This window comes from Leptinotarsa decemlineata, unplaced genomic scaffold (genome assembly GCF_025532065.1).
Source record: "Leptinotarsa decemlineata unplaced genomic scaffold, Ldec_3_MD MMD2_tig00002159_RagTag_RagTag, whole genome shotgun sequence".
Lineage (NCBI taxonomy): Eukaryota > Metazoa > Arthropoda > Insecta > Coleoptera > Chrysomelidae > Leptinotarsa > Leptinotarsa decemlineata.
The window spans coordinates 1,879,287-1,895,547 of record NW_027412574.1 but is presented as its reverse complement, the minus strand read 5'-3'; the positions used below and the strand labels follow the sequence as shown (position 1 = coordinate 1,895,547).

At 32.0% G+C, this 16,261-nt stretch overlaps 1 protein-coding gene across 16 annotated transcripts in view; it reads right to left on the bottom strand.

Moving 5' to 3' along the window:
- The window catches only part of dlg1 (MAGUK family member discs large 1), an 889,881-nt gene that overhangs the window by 7,818 nt on the left and 865,802 nt on the right, over positions 1 to 16,261 (bottom strand). For 11 of the 16 annotated variants that reach the window (XM_074177005.1, XM_074177004.1, XM_074177012.1 and 8 more), the window contains 6 exons: positions 8,067 to 8,169; positions 7,718 to 7,762; positions 6,022 to 6,063; positions 5,820 to 5,906; positions 1,123 to 1,272; positions 853 to 1,025 (listed from right to left, as the gene is read on the bottom strand). In XM_074177005.1, coding sequence (XP_074033106.1) covers positions 853 to 1,025; positions 1,123 to 1,272; positions 5,820 to 5,906; positions 6,022 to 6,063; positions 7,718 to 7,762; positions 8,067 to 8,169 — 600 coding nt within the window. The remainder of the gene's footprint in view (positions 1 to 852; positions 1,026 to 1,122; positions 1,273 to 5,819; positions 5,907 to 6,021; positions 6,064 to 7,717; positions 7,763 to 8,066; positions 8,170 to 16,261) is intronic. The other 5 variants (XM_074177008.1, XM_074177006.1, XM_074177009.1 and 2 more) reach the window with 5 other exon arrangements.

The following is a 16,261-nucleotide window of genomic DNA, read 5'->3' as shown; positions in this document are numbered from 1 at the left end:
TGCGTAGAGGAGTAGGGGGAGAGGAGAGGGGGGAGAATGCAATCATCTCGTAATTCATCTTCAACATCTCTTTACCTGTTCTCGTTCAAAAACGATTCTACTGATTCAACCATTTTTAGTTTTTTCCTTTTCTCTTTTTACTTTGCCTTTGGTACTTGTTTCTTATGGCGATATTTTTTAATAATAACAATAAGTCTCTGAGTCAAGAATCAAACAACTTTATTTCAAATGTGTGTCGATTAGATAATTCAAAGTTGGGAAAAGTTACTTTCAACTTACAAAATTTGTAGATTCAGTCCCGATAGATGTGAGGTATTGATATTCAAAATGTTATTTGAAATATTGATTTTCAGTATTTAAAGATTTATAAAAAATACTACAAGTGCTTCTTTCAATAGTGCTAATGATTTCTGTCATGTTCGTGTACTTATTTCTTGTTAGACTGCTCTATAGAAACTAATGTGATGAATGGCTAGGGGGATTTATTTGACCATGATTGTTGAAGCCTCTCACCTAATTTAGATAAAATATTAGTTCATTAATTCTCCCAGATCATTTACATAATATAAGTCAAATCATAGTTGATAAAGATGAAACATAAGTTTGATGATTAAATAGGTATTACCACATAAGGGCACTAAATAATTAATTATTTCTTTTCCTAATTTCAATATGGGCTTACTAAAAGACTTATTCAATTTGTAACTTTTACTAGAATAAGTATAATTTCGATATTATTCGGAGAAAATTTCATCACTATATAATGAGTAAAATATGCTTTTACTGACTTTAATGTGTTACTTGTAAGGTGAACTATGTAGTCCACACATGATAATTATCAATAATATTTACCTTATCCGCAACTTCTCTAACAGAAGCTACTGAAGTTCCATACAGGTTGTCATTATACTGGCCAGCTTCAATGAACAGATGGTTCTGAATATCTTTTTCCATCTGTTCTCTGGATGAAACAAAGTGATAATCTCTACCATCAACTTCGTATTCTCGCTTTGCCCTTGTAGTATCTACAAAAACAGTTTATTATGTATCATTACAATATTTATCTAATTTCAGAAATTTATTGAAATAATTGAGAACAACATTCTTTGAAAAAATACTTACGAGGGACACAGCTTCCAAATTTATCAGGAAACTCTGAAATCAGATCGTCATTGATACGGTCCTTAAGAGGACCTAGTATAATAACAGGTCGAGTATAATTAATCTGTAACTGTTGTACTGGTTCGTACGACAGAACATTTTCTTCGCCACCTGTAAAAAAAAATGAAAATAATCATCACTGGAAAATGTTAGTAACTGACAATGAACTAGAATGTTTCGGACTTTGCTGTTATTGTTGAATGTAGTGAGAATATTTTGGATAAAAACATTATTTTAATGATAATTACTTTGTCACGCTGATAACTACGATATTAGTTCATGAAATAAATGGTTCTGAGTAGAAATGAATTTAAATTCAGGGTAACCATCCAGAGGATCCCCATCTATACATGTACAGAAAATTTGACATATCCACATATTTTATTCCAAAAAAATAACAACATTTTACTACTCATTGAATTATTCTAATGGTTTTTGAAAGTAAGAAGTTGAAGGTTTCGTAGAATCACCTATTTATAGATTACTGTTTAGAAAATACTCTCTTTGATAATATACTGAAGGAGAAATAGAAAATCAAAAAATGAGTTTACTGGAATAGGTATGCTTTGTTATAATGAACAAAAATGAAAACGACTATGTCTTTGAATTCTTTTCTAAATTAAATAATTCAATGCCTTGGTGGTTGAAGAGTTGAAATATTTCAATTGTTACTTTGTAATCGAATAGTGATTCCAAAAATTATGTTCTCTCCAATTAGTGGGATGGAAAATGGTTCAATATTTTGTACCTTTTTTCTCAAAGGGTGTGGAACTGCTTTTTGGTATACTGGTCTTTATAAAGAATCACACCAAATAATGTTTCAATATTTCACGAAATTTCAAAATCTTTTGACATTATAAATTCACAGACTAGTGAATTAATTTGTATAAAAATTCGTCGTCAATTTCATCAATTGACTATAATTGACAGTTATTTTTGACAAGTAGAACAAGAGAGCAAAGTCGAAACATTCCCAAAATAATACCAATATTACTGATTTCAACGAATCTAATGTGAATATTTTTAGTAAAAATTTCTCACTACACTAAAAGCTAGAAAACTGTTCGACTATAAACCTACATAAGACTTATGACAAACACTACAAGTAATTTTTGAAGTGATTCCCTAAGAAAGAAGCTAAAACATGTCAAAACCTTCTAAAAATGCATAGAATATCACATTCACATGTCTCCGGTCAAATGAATTTGCCATAGATAGAAGCTTTTGAAAAAACAAATAATTTTGAATTGCCTTCAATCATCTGTATTTATCAAAAATGTTTGATTCAAATTGTTTTTCATTTTAGTTGAGATGCATTCTACATATTTTTTTATTTACTTTAACAAGTGGGCAAGATGTAAATGTGAATGTGATAATTACCTAGAGAACATATTATTTTGATAAAACTTGACAAAAATAGTGTCATTAAAAAAACGCAAATTGGCAAATTAAAGAAAACTTGACAAACATTTCTACTTACGTACAACTCAAATAAGTACGCCTAAGACTTGATGCAGAATTCACTATTTTCTTTTGAATAAAAATTATATACTAGAATACGCATTCAATCTAAGTGATGAATTATAAAATGCAACTTTAAATAATGTGTCGAAAATGAGAAATACCGAAAAACTGAAACTAAGATAAAATAATTGTTGGTCTCCAAACATTTTATAATATTCCAAAAATTTTTATAATATAATTATAATGTATAATCGAAACATGAATATAATATAAAGATTAGTTGAACCAATGCCAAATTTCATTTGGCATTGGTTTATTCAAAATTAGATAAGCAAAATGCACGTGAAGTAGTCATTAAACTGAATTTTTGGGAGGTACTAAAGAGAATTACCTATCACAAAAAAGTATTTACAAACAAATTAGTTATTAGTAAAAGCTACTCCAATATTTTTTTGATAATACAATAAAATGAAAAGTGCCCAATCCTATCAATAAACAAAAATAATCACACAAACAAAAAAATTACATTATTTTCAGTCGTCAAAAAAAGTGACGGTCGAAAATGAATCTATGATCGTGAAATCAATTAGTCAAAAAACGAAAACATTCAAACTCTGGGTTAATAAGGAAGTTAATGAGTATAAATCAATTCACTCATTTTTGCATTAGTGAGGTGATGGAAGTTTGGCGAAGCAACAAGTTGATTTATATTTTATTTCTCTCAAAGTAGGTACACATGATTGCATGAAATATTTTTTAAACTGAAATACCGCACAACCGGGTTATTAGTGATGTGTATTTACATCTTCAGAATAAACCAGCTTTAGGTGATATATTTCTCATAGTTTAACCATACAAAGAGCTTAAATATTTTTGTCCCTCCATAACACACAGACAATTGTTTGGGCATTGATGATAACCCACCTCCACCATTCAGGTTAGAACGAGATTGAGGTTATGAAGGAATTATTCATTGATGTTGTCAAAATGTCACTCTTTTATCTTAAGAGTTATCCTCAGAATCACAATCATATTGATAGGTATCTGAAATGAAAAATCCGACATTGTCTTAAAATAACCCTAACCTAAAACATTTGCATGAAGGTTTAAGAGGAATAAGCCTCTTACACAAAAACGTATTTGTCACGTGTGATTTTCATCGTATTCGGTTCTGTGAATCTGCTTCAAACTCCTACTAAAATGTAAGGAGAGTATATAAATAATTGATTGTATTCAATGCGATATCAATATTTGTAAATAAATATTTCTTCAGATATGCTCAGACGTTGACAATGTACATATGTATTTCAGTTTATTAAAAGAAGTTTAAAACTTTGTAGAATCACTACACTGAGATGGAATTAATTCAAGTGAAAGAATACTAACAAGTTTTTTGAAAGGGATATTTTAATAAACAGCTACTGTCAACTACCTGATAACAAAAATTTGAATAGCATGCAATGATTGATTTTGTTGAGTTTGCTCTGTTTTCACTGGTACTTGGGTCAAACAGATTCAATATCTTCCTCAAACTCGACTGTAGGAGGAACTGAAACTCTAGTTATGGATTGAATTATGTTTCACAATCAGTTTTATTTGCCAACCACAAAAATCTGTAGAAACTTCTGCCAGGTAAAAAAAGACGGTAATCTTAAATTTCAGCATGGGATGTACAAGGCACTGCACATAAGGTTTTTACAGTTCAATTATTTTTGTGATCTAGTACTCATTCAAATGTTTCTACATGATAACTTGAACGAAACAAGTGGGTATCTCTTTTACTTGAACGAAACAAGTGGGTATCTCTTTTAAAAGATATAAAGATATATAGTGCATACACAAAAATTTCTTTCAGAAACGAACTGGAAGAAGAAACCCTTTCGAAACAACTGCCTTCACATGAGCATTGAATTACACAAAAGAAAAACTCTTTTTGAAACAACTATTTTCATATGAACACGTAATGATCATAATTTCAAAAAGTTTAAAGACATGTCGCACATTTTCCTTTTTTTAAAGATACTTTCGTGGATGGTCCATCTTTAACAGTTTCTTGCAGAAGTCTAACACAGTATAAAAGACGGAACTTTTGTAACCAACTGCAGGAAAATTATTGAGATTTGCATATTCAACAGGATCTTTCTGCCTCTCAAATCTAATATTTTACCGAACATTTTTAACAGTAAATTCTGTTCATATAGGGGTTCAAGAGCTCGTAGCTGGAATATATTGGCTCATATTTCAATATGATGAGGTATTAAGGCGGCCGTTATTAGCAAGACATCATTTCAAAAACTGGATATAACTGGCCAATACTTGATGAAAACCCATATTAACGGTAACTGATACAATTTAAATCAAGATTTTCACTAATAGGGTTTTACAAAAAACTATTAAGCAAAACGAGTGTGGCGGTTTTTCAAACCATTTAGTAAAAATCCTGCAATAAATTGTACCTATGTTATTATCAAAATCAAAAGTGTTGATATTTCAAATTTTGTAGCTATATTGAAATGCACTAAAATTACACATCTTAGTCGGTTCATTGACGAATTAGTTTAGGGTGTAAGTGTAAGATGTCAATTATATAATTTCATTCACAAAATTAATTGAATGCACAGTAAAGCTCTTTGAAATCATCATACTGATTTATGTCTGACTGGGTGGCATTCCAAAATGACGCTTTCTTAATACAAAAGTAGAAAGCATCTTTCTAGAAGTAGTTCAAATATATTCAAGCATACTATGTATACTTTCAATTATGCCAATTGACCTTTCATGATTTCTGTCAGACTGGTAGGACATATTCTCTGGAATTGAATTGGTACTTATTGAACCCCAAATTGAATCCTTCTACTATGTTTTTCCCAAGTGAGGTCGAAAAGTTAACAAAAACCATCGGGTAATTCATGCAAAGGATATGTACTTGATGGCATTTACTACTAGATTCATTTGCTGATGATTAAAATATACCTTCTAGTAAAACTGATTCATCTCAAAAGCAGAAAACATTGATAAATCGGACTTTGAGTCTGCAAATGCTAGGTTGAGTTATATTAACCGCAGCACTTCTTAGAAATAAAATAAAAATCTTGTAGCAAGGACAATCCTACCAAAGTCAAAATACCCTGAACTGATATCAGTGCAGTGTAAAGGGGCTAGTTCGCCATGCAAACCACAACACTAACACTTACTAATGTCTGCTAAATTGTCATTATCTTCCAAATAAATTAGCGTTATTTCTTCCATATGGGGTAGCTCGACGCGATATAATATTTCACCTGTACTTATTGCAATACAGAAAGAAGCCAAAAAAGAAAAAAGTATATGTAGTAAACCAAAATCAAGGCGGTATTCAGAAGAAAAATGTTTTGTTGGGAAAAGTGAATACTGTACCTTCGGCATTTGCATCCTCTTGAGTATAACAAAGCATGAAAGCTGTAATCAAAAACCACATAGTTAAATATGAAAAGAACAACCCCGTTATAAGGTTCACGTTATTGAATTATCTATGCCAGTCTGTCAAATCCATTTAAATTGATTACAGAGAAAATTCACGAAATATATTTACAAAATAAAACACAGATATAAAAAAACTGCAGATTAAAAAAAATGCTAAACTGTGAAAAATACAAAATACTATTCAGAACCCTGGGAAGCTCATGTCATTAATAAAAAATATACAACTATACATTTGATGATGTTGAATGAAGTAATGAAAATGATTTTTCTCAAAAAACAGTGTTTTCTGTAAAACGAAAGAGTAGAGGAAAGACAATTTTGTATACTTATGAACTCATAAAAGTTCTAAAGAAGTACATCATTTATAATGGCCAATAGCTGATAGCAAAAAGTTATATCGAATGGCACAGCAACTTACTTATACCATATACAAAATAGACTCGGATCTGAAAAGTTCAAAAATAGAAAATGAATTTGCAATTGCAGATACAATCTCAGAAAGTATTATCCCTACTAATATTATAAATGCAAATGTAAGTTTGTTTGTTACAGTTTCACGCGAAAACTACTCAACCGATCATCATGAAATTTTGTACACATGTTCTTGGAGGTATTAGAAGTAACATAGGATACTTTTCATAAAAAAAATTATGTAAGATAAAAAAATTGTTTGCAAAAAAAATCTCAAAATCAAGCTACTTCAACGTCATTTAGTTCTCATATTGATTCATTTCTATTGTACTGACACTTATTTAATGGCATAAATGCCAGCGAAGACGCGGGTAAAAGGTAGTAAAATATAAAATCAAGTATTGATACATTTTTTAAATATATTTTTTTTCAAAAGATGAAAAAATATTTTGGGTGTAAGTTTATGCATTTTTTTCCAGATAATATTTCAGCTACTTTGAGTATGATTTCATCTGAACATTACTTCCTTATTTCTATGATTAAAATTTATGATTTCAACTTTATAATATAATTAAGATTATTAAATTTTCAAAGGACTGCAGTATATTACATTTCAGTTTAATTTGTTAATTGTTCTTACTTCAAGCTTTATTCATTTGTCGTTCCAGTTACTATTTAGTAGCTTTTCAACAAATATAAAGGTTTTGTAATATCCAGGTTGGTATCAACTACTGGTATTTGCTAAAATTGCATATTTGTTGAAATATGAAACTTTATCTTTAAAATATAGCAAGAGGGATGATTCGTCCATTAAATATAGGGTAAAGTTTTATCATCTCTTTTGGATAATATAATGAAAAAAAATTGAAAAGCTGCCATTTGAAAGCCCAATTAGGACTCAATATTGGATGTCAATACGATGAGGAAAAATATAACCTAAATTATTAAGGAAAGTGCATATTTCCAGGCATCATTCAAAGTGTTTTGGATAAAACAAGATAAATTATCACAATGAAATACTTCATATTATCTACAAATTATTTTATCTACATTGGATAATTAGTGTGAAAGCAACCAAACTAGCTAGCCCAAAAGCTGATGGATTAGTAGGATAACACAAAACTGTTAATATAATTTTCCCAAGTTATTACTAATGAATAAAGAGATAATTTAATCAATTTCAAAAAATAAATGAAATTATTTACTGTTAGGTACTTACATTGAGGAGGTTTTTCATTATCATTAGGTTGGTCAGAAGGGGTTTCTAAAGGTGAAAACAAAATAAAAAGTGAAAGTCATAACTGAAAAATAAATAGACCAGCATATTTTGTAACCTCAAAAAATATAATTCAATTGAATTATCTTCAATCAAGAATGAAATTTTTAAAAGTCAAAACATTCAAGGAACCCGCCTGTCCCCTGGAATAACTTCTTATTACCAGTTTGATTACATAATATACGGTCAACATAAAAACAATCAATCGATAACAAGAAAGAATAAAAAGTGTGAAGTACTTAACAAAAATTAGGAGGAAGGCATAGAATAAAAATTAATAAAACATACTTACGTTCTTGATCAGAACCATCTTCCGATTTATCATCTTTACTTTTCATGAAAGGGAATTTTCTACTGAATGAGAAGTTTTTCTTTTTTCTATCTAAGGTTGATTGCTGTAATGAAAAATGAATGAATAATATTTATACAATGGTAAGCAATACAAAACATTACAAATTATTACAAATGTAACTTAAAAAATCTGATGGAAATTTTCCCAATACGCAATTTCCCTTATGGCACTTAACATTTTTAAAGTTATTGTCATCCTCGTTTGGCGGTGGAAGTGGAGAAGTGATAAAATTCGAAAAAGAGTGTCTGTCTCTCTTTAATTAAAAATCGACGACCACTCACGACAGTATTTTAGGCACCCTGCATATCATAGTGCATTAAAAAATGTCTCTACCTTGATATCTGTACATAAAAATTGATTATTTAAAAAAACGAAAAAAAAATACATTTCACAAGTATGTAAAAAATTCTATATGACAGATGCGTTTTCCTGTGAGATCAATTATCCAACTTCTTCATACGATTTGCGCCTCAGCACATAACATTCTATTGTTTCTTATACCCAGAAAATTGAGAAAATATTTGATATACATTCATGTATTGAAGGTCATTGAATACCTCAAATATCGTCAATTTGAATTATGAATAGAAAAAAAGGAGGAAAAGTTAGTTGAAAAAAAGGAAGGAAAGTTTAGCTTATAAGAGGTCTTATCATATGTCACCATGGAGATTTCTGGAAAAGGTGTTGTATGAAGAATTTGATAAAATTCAACGCAGTCCAATTTTTATATCGCCGAAATTGAATTCCTTTCCTGATCATGTTGTTGGGTTATTTAGGAGAAAATACTCATATCGATATGAATTTTTGAATGGAGTTGAAATTTCATGTTAAATATACCTATCGGGTGACAACGATATTATTCAGTTATTTCAGGGGTGAGAACTCTGAAATTAGAAACGTGAATATACTTCAGTGAAGCCGATATTTCTGATAAAAAATAATTGATGATATATTTCGGTTCAATCGAAAATAAAAAAGGATTTCAAACAAAACCATGTACATTTTTTAGACCATTTCTAGAATATAAAATTCTCTCTTCAACAATATCAAGAAGTTACCATGTCCTTTCGAATAGGCGGCGTACGAGCCATTTTCTCTAAATTCAATATGACTTTATCTATGGGAAATACTGTCAAACAACTTTTTTCCTATCACAGAAGAATGAATCGCCCGGGATCGTTGACATTATTATGTAGTTCAAGAGATACATTTTTCTAATTAATTTAAAAAAATACCGCTTCCTATTAGGATTTTAAAGATAAATTAATAAAAAGTACGTGTACTGGTTGAAAATTTTAATCCATGAATTTTTACTTGGAGATCGAGCAAACTTTGCTCTTCTGTTTTTCAATGGATCAAGTTGTTCGAAAATATTTCCACAAATGACGTCATGTGTCGCCATACTGACAAAATGGTCAGTTGTGCTATATTGTTGAACGGAGAATTTTATATTCTATTTAAAAATATTGGATTATATTTAAAATTCTTCACTTGGGTTCATTTCAGGTTGAATCGGAATAGGTTTTAAATGATTTTTTCATTCCGTATACAATTATTTCACCCGTTATACCAAATAATTTGAAATTTCAAAAGAAAACCTACATCTGAAGTTCAACACCACCGTTTTTATCAATGAATTATTAGACTTTTGATAATACAAAATTGAACAATAATAACCATAATAATAATAATCTTCAATTCAGACTGTGTTCTAACAAAATAGTTACGAAAAACAAAAAATGAAACAGTTTCAGTTTTACAGTTTCACTATATCTAATAAAGATAGTTTAAGAATTTTTTCATTCCATATGGTTCTACTTCCACAAGGAAGATATTTTAATTTCTTCAAGTAGCATATTAATGAGACGTATGGAGGCATAAAATGAATGTTTTCTAATATATCATTTTGAATAAACACTTCATTATTCTCTTCTGAAGGGTGAATGTGTATTTGGTTCCCAAAATATAATCCCAAATCTTAGTAAGGCTTGAAAATTCTCAAAGTACATAATTTTCAATGACGTCTCAATATATATATATATATATATATATATATATATATATATATATATATATATATATATATATATATATATATATATATATATATATATATATATATATATATATATATATATATGATGTGTTGTTTTTCCGGGTGTTCATCCGTTGTGTGCTATTCGATAGTCGACGTTTCGCCATCATCTCAGATGGCATTATCAAGACGAGTTACTGCTTCGCTTCGAGAGGTGTAACTGATGTTAGGTTCTTCTTGTGGTGTTTTTATATGGTTTCGCTTGCGTAAGTTGTATGGATTTGTTACCTGTTTTTCCACCTGAGGGTTGTTGATGGCTTTTGGCAGTTCTCCTACCTGTTTTTCTACCTGAGGGTTGTTAAAGGCTTCTGGCGGTTCTCCTACCTGCGATGGTTCATTATCAATTTGTGGTTGTCTTTGGAGGTTGTTTTTAATTATTGTTTTCCAAATCCTTGGGGTGTTTAGTGAGTCATCCCTTTTGTTGATGCGGCCTTGCTTTTCGATTTCGATAGCTTCCCTGATTTGTCGAATTCTTGGGTTTTGCACCTGTGCTATCTGTTTTGTGGACTCAAAATTATTCTTGTGACCTGTTTGTAGATGGTGTTGAAAGAGGGCAGAGGAGGTTTGTTTTGTTCTTATAGAGTTTTTGTGCTCCTGGGTTCTGGCAGATATACGTCTGTTGGTCTGACCGATATATTGTTGACCACAGTCCTCGCATGTGATGCTATATACTTCTTGGTTTTCTAGGGAAATTCTCTCTTTCGGTCTGGGCAGCCAACTGGATATCGTTTTGTGCGATTTGTAGGTTGTCCGGATGTTTTTACGTCTTAGTATTCTCCCGATTTTGTCGGTCACACCTTTGACATAAGGTAGTGTCACAGATTGTCTGTCGTGTGGAGAGTCTTCTGTCGATCTAGTGGATGTTTTTTGGTTCTTCTTTGTCTGTCGATAGCCTTTTGAATGATTTTTGGTCCGTAGCCATTTTGTCGCAGAGCCTTTGTTGTCTCCCTCAATTCTGTTGCCCTGTTTGTTGGTTCTGTTAGGCGGAAACTGCGGAATATTAACGTGTTGGCTACGGATTGTAGCTGGGTAGGTTGGTGGTGTGATGCTGCTTGTAGGTAGCGGTTGGTGTGTGTGGGTTTTCGGTAAACTGTATAACCCAAGGTGCCAGTTGGTTTTCGTGTTATAAGTAGGTCTAGGAAAGGTAGCTGCCTGTTCTCCTCTCTTTCGGTAGTGAACTGGATGCGGGGATGGATGTTGTTCAGGTAGGTCACAAACCGGTCTAGTTCTTGTTTTCCGTGGGGCCAGATAATGAATATGTCGTCTACATATCTTTTCCACAGGGTTGGTTTGAGGCGGGCGTTGTTAAGTGCTTCTTTCTCGAAGTGCATTATGAACAGGTTGGCGATCACGGGCGATAGGGAGGAACCCATCGGAGCTCCCTTTACCTGTTTATAGATATGGTTGTCAAATATGAAATAGGTGTTTTAAGGCAGTGCTCTGCTAGATCCGTGACATGTTGCGGAAAGCTATGATCAGTTCTAATGGTGGCTAGGGCTTCGTTTATGGGTATACTCGGGTAGAGGGATTTTATGTCTAGGCTGTCAAGGATGTCGGTGTCGTTTAGTTTGATATTTTTAATGATGTCCACCAAGTGCTCTGAGTTTCTCACATAAGATTCTGCCAGCTCCGTCTTTGGTTGCATGATTTTGGATAAGTATTTCTCTAGATTTTGTGTCGGTGAGTTGATGGCACTCACTATTGGTCTTGTGGAACGTCCGTCTTGTGAATTTTTGGAAGGCCATACAACTTCGGGCATTTGCTGGACTTTTCCCGAGGTATGGTTTTCTGCTCGTTTTCCCGACCTAGCTTGAAAGACTGGATTTTGGCCTTTGTGGTTTTCTCTAAATATGTCGTCGGGTCTCTGGCTGATGGTTTATAAGAACCGTCTTGGAGGATGTTCATCATCTTTTTCTGATAGTCCGTGTTATTCATGACTACTGTCGCATTGCCTTTGTCTACCGGTGTTATTATAATGTTCTTGTTCTTTTTCAAGTTCTGAAGGGCATCTCTTTCTTTCCTTGGTAAGTTGGATTTGGGTGGTTCTGCGGTCTCTGGTGGCATGTCTTGTAAGGTGGCTTCCAAACTGGAGATTATTTCCTCATTTGGGACTGTTTTTGGTGTGATGGCAAAATTGAAACCTCTACTGAGTACGTGTGTTTCGTCGTCGGTGAGAGTGTGATCCGAAATATTATACACTACCGTTTTGGTTTCGGAAGTCGTGTTGGAATTGGTGGTGTGTCCGAGATGCTCAAACTTTTTCATAAGTTTTTCTGTTTTTATTTGTGTGTTTGTCTCTGTTCTCCAGGCGGTGATTTTGTCAATTTCGGTCCAGATGTAAGGGTTCAGGGTCTGGCTCAGTTGTATATGTAGTTGATATGTTTTCCTTCTCCGTAGCTGCTAAAATTTTGCGCTTTTCTCTTATGTGTTCTCTTAGAAGTGACAAGGCCTCATCAACAAATGGGATGACTCACTAAACATCCCAAGGATTTGGAAAACAATAATTAAAAACAACCCCCAAAGACAACCACAAATTGATAATGAACCATCGCAGGTAGGAGAACCGCCAGAAGCCTTTAACAACCCTCAGGTAGAAAAACAGGTAGGAGAACTGCCAAAAGCCATCAACAACCCTCAGGTGGAAAAACAGGTAACAAATCCATACAACTTACGCAAGCGAAACCATATAAAAACACCACAAGAAGAACCTAACATCAGTTACACCTCTCGAAGCGAAGCTGTAACTCGTCTTGATAATGCCATCTGAGATGATGGCGAAACGTCGACTATCGAATAGTACACCACGGATGAACACCCGGAAAAACAACACATCATATTCTACCATCCGTGAAAACCTACATTGTAATATATATATATATATATATATATATATATATATATATATATATATAAGATAATAGTAAATAGATAAGTAGTAATAAGTAATAGTAATAGTAAGATAATATAAGAAATAAGATACATATATAATATAAATATAATATAAAAATCCTAATCTCATACTGTGTGGAGATTTCAATATAAATTTTATAGATGAATCCAAAAACCTCAGCTCCTTAAGAGATCTTCTTAGTTCATATAATATCTCATCAACCATCAACACTCCAACAAGAGCAAGTAATTGTCTGGATAATATTTGCACGAATATTGACATAGGTTTATATAATAGCAAGGTGGTTGATAATTACCTCAGTGATCATCAAAATGCTCAACTAATTCATATTGACATTAATTCTGATGAAGCCATTCAAACAACACCCCTGCACCAATTTAGAGATCTTAATAACCAGTACAATATTGAGTACTTTTTATCATTATTACATAATGAAGATTGGGAGGATATGTATCACTGTACAGGAAACGCAAATGAAAAATTTGAGGTCTTCTTTCAAACTTTTAAACACCTTTTTGATATTGCTTTTCCTCTGAAAACTGCGAAACTAAAACATAGATTAACTCAAAAAAAAAACCATGGCTAACAAAAGGTTTACTAATTTCCGGCAAAAATTTGAAGAATATATATGCCCTAACTCTAACAGGAAATGAAAATTTCAAAGCCTATTATAAAAAATATAAGAAACTATACAAACATCTGTTAAATGTAGCAAAAAAAAAGTATAATAATAGCCTGATTGCCAACTCTAAAAATAAAGCCAAAACTGCTTGGAATATAATAGGAACAAATAAAAATTCAAAGATGAGATCGAATACCATTCAATTGAATATAGATAACAATATCGTTCAGGACACCCAGATAATAACAAATCATTTTGCTGAGTATTTTGATAGTATTCCAACAATACTTTCGAACAATATAAAAGAACCATTATATGAACTCACACTTAAAGATTTCAATCCTTTTACTTTTTCCTTCAAACCTGCTCTAGAAACAGATATAACACGTATAATAAGTAATCTAAAAACTACACATACTACTGGTAATGATGATATAAGCTCTTGTCTGTTAAAAAAGTGTTCAACATATATTGTTAAACCATTAACTTGTGTGATTAACAGCTCTTTGGAGGAAGGAATCTACCCTGAAATTCTGAAAGTCGGTAAAATAAAACCCATACATAAAACAGGTGATAAAACTCAGGTTGAAAATTTCAGGCCCATCACTGTTCCCAGTGTGTTTGCAAAAGTTTATGAAAAGTGTGTGGCACACATGGTAATTTCTTTTTTTGATCTTCATAAACTCTTTAATGCAAATCAATTTGGCTTTAGAAGAGGGCGGTCAACAACGCATGCCATAATAACATTTCTTAATGAACTATATAATAATCTAGATGAAGGAAAGAGAACCCTGGGTGTTTTCTTGGATCTTAGTAAGGCATTTGATTTGGTTAACCATAAAATCCTACTAGATAAATTAGAAAAGTATGGATTTAGGGGCATTCCATATAAATGGTTTGAAAGTTACCTGGGCAATAGAACACAATATGTTGAGATAGACAAGTTTAAGTCTATTCACTGTAATTCTACCATGGGAGTGCCACAAGGTTCTATTCTGGGACCATTGCTTTATATAATATATGTCAATGATTTTGCAGGTGATGTTGTAATGTATGCAGATGATAGAACCTTACTGGTAAATGGACCAAACATCTCCGCTACAGTTGACTCTGCTCATATAGAAATATTGAAAGCACAGGATTGGTTCTCCAAAAATAAATTAGTTTGCAATGATAAAAAATCCTCTTTTGTAAGATTTAGTTATGCACCAAAAGGGTATGATCACAGCTTACTTTTAAAAGCATCAAATGGTTCATTAAAACAAGTAACATCAGTTAAATTCTTGGGACTTAACCTCTCAGAAGATTGTAAGTGGAATCATCACATTCATGAAATGTGCAAAAAAATATCACCAATGTGCTATTGCCTGTATCAACTTAATAAAATTGTGGACAAATCTGTATTACTTATGTTTTATCATGCACATGTTCACTCTTTAATCTCATATAGCATATCAGCTTGGGGTTTATCTAGTGAAGCGCAAAGGGTGTTTATTTTACAAAAGAGAGCTGTCAGAAATATTCAAAGAGTAAGTAGACGCACGAGCTGTAAAGAACTATTCAAAATCCTAAAAATTTTAACCTTACCTTGCATTTATATTTACCAGATACTGATGTTTGTAAAATCAGACAGACAATTGTTTGCTCCATTGAATAGAAACAAATACAGTACAAGAAATTCAACTTTATTGGAAATACCAATTCACAGAATGGCCAGGACCGAATCAAGTCCTTTTTATATGGGTATCAAATTATTTAAATTGTCACCTCATGTTAGAGAAATGTCGCTGAGAGAATTCAAACAGTATGTGAAACAACTTTTAATTGACAAAGCCTATTACTCTGTTGATGAGTATTTGAAAGATCCTATGTAATGTATAATTGGTTAATGCCTTCATGGGTTGATTAGAATGCCAACACAATTACCAAATGTGGCTCAGTTCATAATTATATTTAATTTTGACGTACCTACGGTTTCAATCATATAATCGACTGTTTCAATCAACGGGGTTTTCTGTCTATGTATTTAGATTTTATTTTATTTTATTTTATCTATCATATTTATTTTTTATTTTTATTATTGACTTGTTCTATGTCATCATGTTATGATCGTTATGAACGAATAAATATTATTATTATTATCATATGTTTTCAAATGAAAATCAGAAAGATATCTAGAGAAAACTGCATCGAATGTTGTTCCATGTACTTCTTCAGAGACTTCTCGACCGTAAATGTGTGCTCGCATCTCTCTCTTGCTCCTACATTAATATACGATACGTAACTCTCTCTTTCTATCTTCACTAACTTATACCTCCCTCTCAACTTCTGTTCGACTCGCCCGATAACACTTTTTGTAACGCCCTCGTCATACATTCACCAGCTTACTCCCCAAGTTTTACGTCAGAAAACTCAAAAATATACAATTTTTCTACTCTACATTAACACCAATTTCAACAGTGAAAGAACCCATTGACAGATCTGTTTGGAAAATCTGTTTGAATCTG